The sequence below is a fragment of the Arachis hypogaea genome, chromosome 17, assembly GCF_003086295.3.
Source record: "Arachis hypogaea cultivar Tifrunner chromosome 17, arahy.Tifrunner.gnm2.J5K5, whole genome shotgun sequence".
NCBI lineage: Eukaryota > Viridiplantae > Streptophyta > Magnoliopsida > Fabales > Fabaceae > Arachis > Arachis hypogaea.
In genome coordinates, this window is record NC_092052.1 from 116,216,047 (window position 1) to 116,222,046 (window position 6,000).

The 6,000-nt window shown below is 30.3% G+C and overlaps 1 protein-coding gene across 1 annotated transcript; it reads left to right on the forward strand.

Moving 5' to 3' along the window:
* Window positions 1–3,717: 3,717 nt before the first annotated feature.
* On the forward strand, window positions 3,718–4,278 carry LOC140180691 (uncharacterized). Its single transcript, XM_072221968.1, has one exon. It carries the CDS (start codon window positions 3,718–3,720, stop codon window positions 4,276–4,278), a length of 561 nt encoding a protein of 186 aa, XP_072078069.1.
* Window positions 4,279–6,000: the final 1,722 nt, after the last annotated feature.

Consider the following 6,000-nt stretch of genomic DNA (forward strand, 5'->3'; position numbering starts at 1 on the left):
TTTTTTATTTTTGAATAATAAATTGTAGGGTTACATTTTGATATTTATAAAAATATTGTCTTTATTTAAAATATATATGGTTAAATAAATAAGTCACACTTTTAAACAAAATATCTTTATAAAAAAATATTTTTATTATCTTCATTTGAGTAATTATCTTTATTTTATACTTTTAACATTGATAACTAACAATAATCAAATATAATAAATTCTAATAAGTAATAATACTCTAATATTTATCAACCGGAATATATTAAAGCAACTTGTTCTTTGTCAATAATGTTCGGTGTCAACCTACTCTTCTTAGTTTATTATTATTATATGACGTGCAAATACAATCTAACAATAAAACAATGAAGTGTGAGTGTCTGTCCTGGGTAGTTAATAATGTTTAGCATGTTTCAATTATATATATGATTGTGGATCTATCTATCTCATTTAAATTATAGGTCCTTTACTGTTACCGTTTGAAATTTCGAATCTTACAGGAATAGATGATTTAATTAGATCTCATGATTTAGCTATAGATGATGCCTGCGCGCGGAAGCCAGGCCATAGAGATGGGCTGAAAGCGTCGCGATAGGTTGAAGACAATGACTATGCTTTAAGAACGTGACAATAAATCTATATCAAAGGCCATGTTTTTTACAAAAAAAATGTGACCAAAAAATTAGCCAACTGATTCCAAAAAGTGTGGCCATAGAAAATTGATCATGACCAAACTGGTGATCTTTTGAAAAGCGTGGTAATTACTCAAAAAGCGTAGCCAGTTTATATGACCATGCCGTTTTCAATTTTCAGCACACTTTTAAAGCGTGACCAAAGACAAATTTTCTTGTAGTGATTAACCAATATGATTAATATACACTTTAGCAAAATCAGATAATGCTATGATAAGAAGCTGTTGCACCATGATATCAAGTAACAGAAGAAAGATTTTCTTTTTCAATACTAATGGTTACAGTCTTAAAGAGTGCAACAGCTAGTTTACGTAAAAAATAAAAGGATTCCTACATATATTGAAGAGGATATCAAACTCTGTATATGATAATTTGTTCAAGGAAAAAGCAACTAATTTGAGCTTAATTCAAATCATACACATACAGCTTTGCTGAGATTATTTCTTCCTTCATATCGAGTGTGTTCAATTTTTCTATTGTCGAGATTAGGTTTATTATTATTCAATTGAAATATAAAGTATTAATTAAATATAATAAATATACGTTAAAAGTGACATAATAATAATTATAAAAATTTTCAGTTACAAATATTGAAATTTTATAACTTATATATATTAAGACTCTTACTACTATATTATTTGGTAAGAGTGTTCATAGTTGAACTAACTGGATTTAATTAGACCCGGACCCCCGACTCTAAAAGAACATTGACCCGATTTGAAAGTGATCTGAAATAAACCGAATTAAATTAAATCAGATTGGTCTGATATAAAATTAGTATATATAAATTTGTAAATTTTATATACTAAAGTAATAAAACTTCACTTTTAAAATTAAATTTAACAAATATTATATCATATTTGTAGCAAAATAAATTATTTTAAAGCAAAAACGATACCGTATAATATAAAAAATATTAATTGAAGTATAGAAGTATAATATGATACTACTCATTTCACTCTAAAATATATATTTTTACTATAATAAAAACTAACTTCATGCCAGACCAGGTGACCCGAAGCATAACTCAAATCCGACCCGAAAATGGTATGGGGCAAAAATAAGAAATTCGAATCCGGCAAAATATGCTTTGGGTCTGGGACGGATTTTAGTCGAGCCGGATCTTAAACACTCCTACTATTTAGTCTACTTATATAAACTACATAAAATTCGTACTACTACATTTCATTTCTTAACCTCTCGGTGACAAAAATTTTTCATGTAAGTTCAAATTTAACATAATTTTTTATTAGATATATTCAAATATATCATGATTATAAAGTTAATTCATAATTTATATTATATTTTTTGTATTTTTTATTTTCAGTCATTTTTTCTAACACAAGTAAGTTTAAATTTGACATATCTTCTTACTAAGTATATTCAAAAATATCATGAGTATAAAGTTAATTCTTAATTTTATATTATATTTATGATATTTTTTATTCTCATTCATTTTTTTAACTTTTTTCTTTAATTACTTGCAAATCAATACTATATGAAAAGATAAAGTATAACAACGAAAGCAAATATAAAAATAAAAGTAATAAATGAAAATATAATTTTATAAAATTCTAATATAAAAAATTTATGTCTTTTATAAAAATAAATAAATTTAAATTTTTAAAATAATAAACTATATTTCATTTTGTATTACATTTTAGTAAAATATATAATTATATGAAATTATATATAAATTATTAAGTAAATATTTTGTAAAATATTTTTAATATAAAAACTTTAAATTTAATATTAATTTATATATTATTTAATCAATCTCTAAATAATAATCTATCTAACCTTCTAACACACCAAACTTAGTAACCAACTAACTAACTTAACCACTCCTTCTAAGACTCTAACTAGTTAGCTATCTATCAGATAGAACATTGCCATCCAATAAATATTTATGTCTACCAAAAATAAATCACGTCGTTTTTAATTTCCTTGAAATGGCTGGGTTAAATATACGTCGAAGATTATTCTTTTCATGATCTTAAAAAAAAAAATTAAGTTCTAGACTTTGTATGTAGACTCCTAATGTTGGGTTTTAGATTTGAATTTAAGCATTAGCTTCTGGATGATTTATGTTTTTTAGAAAAATATTTAGTTTTGGTATTGGTTTTTTATCATATATTTTTAGGTTGGATAATCATTTATATTAAAGACTAATAAAAAAAAAAAGATTGGATTGACGCTTACATATTATTATTTCATAACTTAACTATTTTTAATAACAAACACTCAAGAATTAACAAAATTTATTATATTTTATTAGTATTTTATTTAATTTAATAATTTAATATTATATTTTTAATTTATATTTTTAAATATTAATAATTAATTATTGATAAAAATAATAAATTTTATTAATTTTTTAATATTCTTTATTCGTAATTAGTTCAACTTTTTCTCAAAGTGGATTCCGTAATTATTCAAAAAGATAAGTGCATACTATTGTGTATATGCATTTGGAAAATAATTATTAGATGCGCGTGCGTCATGTGTTGCAGCTAATCTATACTATATTTTTTTTTGGGTGTTTGCTTCGTCGGGTACGATGATTAATTAATATGTATTGATACGATATAAATTTAAACGAATAAAAAAAATCACATAAATTATATTATCTTGATTAATATTTAATTTTTATTTTTAAAAAAATATTATATCACCATATTTATTAAAATATTCTTATAAATAATTATAAAAAGATAAATAACAACGGTCAACATAAGTTATATATAGAAATGTCAATTAGAAGGTTTGGTTATTTATGTATATAATAATTTGTCATATATATTTTTGGTAGGAATAAATTAGGATAATAAATTAAGCGGTTATATTAGGAAAATATTTGTTGTGATTTGTTGATTAGAATATATATATATATATATATATATATATATATATATATATATATATATATATATGTGAAAGTTTGTATCAAAGAGAAAAGAAGCCGATTACCATTATTTATTATGGCATCAGAGCCTAACTTGAGAAACACATAAAATAGAGGACGACCTGAGAAACTATGGCGGCAGAGTTAGAGAAGACCATCGTCGGAGACAAACCACACTCCTCAGGAGGAGACGAGAAGAAGACTCACTCACCGTACGACCTCAACGCGAGTGATAACCCAGAAAACATAATCACGCAGGTGCAATTGCGTGGGGAAAATTATGACGAATGGGCGAGGGCTGTGAAGATTTCTCTTCGAGTTCGGAGAAAGTGGGAATTCATTGACGGGACTCACACAGAACCAGGAAAGGATGCACCTGAACTTGAAGATTGGTGGACGGTCCAATCCATGATTGTTTTGTGGATTTTGAATACGATCGAGCCAAGCTTGCAGACTACCGTGGCTTATGCAGAGAATGCGAAGACGCTGTGGGAGGACATCAAAGAACGCTTCTCTGTTGTGAATGGACCTCGAATACAGCAGTTGAAAGCAGATTTGACAAGGTGTAAGCAAGAAGGTGCGTTCATGGCTGCGTACTATGGAAAGTTGAAAATACTTTGGGATGAACTTACAAATTGTGACCAGATTCCCAAATGCACCTATGGTGCGTGCAAGTGTTCAATTGGCTCTTAACTTGAGAAGCGGAGGGAAGAAGAAAAGGTTCACCAACTCCTCATGGGCCTTGATGATGTCAGCTATGCTACTGTGAGGTCGAGTATCCTTGCAACCGATCCCTTACATTCGCTTAATCGTGTGTACGCGATGTTAATTCAAGAGGAAAGGGTAAAGACAATCACCAAGTCGGCAGATGAAAGGGGACTGGTTGTGGGACTTGCGGCGCATGTCGGCAACAATGCTAGAAGGGAAGGTGAACATGGAGAAAAGGTCGTGACGTGTTTCAAGTGCGGCAAAAATGGGCATGATGTGAAAGAGTGTTTTCAAATAGTGGGTTACCTAGAATGGTGGGGTGACCGGCCAAGGCACGAAGGAAGAGGCACTGGCAGAGAATCAGGAAGACAAGGAATGCGCAACCGAGGGGCTCAAACGCGTGCTAATGTGGCGTGCACTGGAGGAAGTGGAAGTCGTGTGAATAACCTAGAAGAAAAGAATCTTGACATGACATGTTTAACTAGTGAGCAATGGAAGGTATTGGTTGATATGATCAGCAAACAAAAATCAGCTGAATCTGAGAAAATGACTGGTAAGAGAATTTGGGATTTGTGGATCATCGATAGTGGTGCTTCTAACCACATGACAGGTACCTTAAAAAATTTGTGTGAAAAAAGGACCATTCCAAGATGTCCAGTGGGGTTGCTTGATGGTGAGCAAGTGCTTGCTTGCAAACAAGGAACTGTGGTTCTTGACGAAGGACTTCAGTTGAAAAATATCCTTTATGTACTAAAATTAAAATGCAACTTGCTTTCTGTTTCACAATTGACTGATGAAGAAAACTGTGTTGTACAATTCACTGACAAACTGTGTATTATGCAGGACCGCACTTCGAGGAAGATGATTAAAGCGGGTGAACGGAAGGATGGGCTCTATTGGTATTGTGGTGTGCACAAGGCTCAAGCAAGTCATGTCAAAGCTGAAAATAAATTGACTCTGTGGCATAAGAGATTGGGACATCCATCATTTAAAATTGTGCAAATGATCCCCAATGTGAGTGACAAATGTACTAGCGAAGAGGTGAATAAAATTTGTGAAATTTGTGAAAAATCCAAACAAACAAGAAATAAGTTTTCATTAAGTGATAGTCATGCTTCGAGTATTTTTTATTTGATTCATTGTGACTTGTGGGGGCCTTATAAAACTCCGTCGTCATGTGGAGCCTCATATTTCTTAACCATTGTGGATGATTGCTCACGAGCCGTTTGAATATATTTGTTAAAAGAAAAGACGGAAGTGTCTGTTACATTGAAAAATTTCTTTGTTTTGGTTGAAAAACAATACAATAAATGCGTCAAAATGGTGCGATCCGATAATGGAACAGAGTTCATGTGTTTAAAGTAGTACTTTATGCAACAAGGAGTGATTCATCAAACTTCGTGTGTCGGAACTCCACGAGAAAATGGAAGAGTAGAGCGTAAGCACGGGAATATTCTAAATGTTGCCGGTGATAAACCCTCTTTGTAGGGTTTATCTTGTGCTTGATTTTAGGGGGTTTTATGACCTTTTACCCACATTTATTCAATAAAATAGCATGGTTTCATGATTGTCTCTCAATTTGTGCTTAAGTGTGAAAACATGCTTTCTAGGTCTTTAATTAGCTAAATTTAATTCACCTTTGATTCCACTAGATGCCTTGATTTGTTTGTTAAGTGATTTCAGGTTGAAAAGGCTAGGAATGAATCA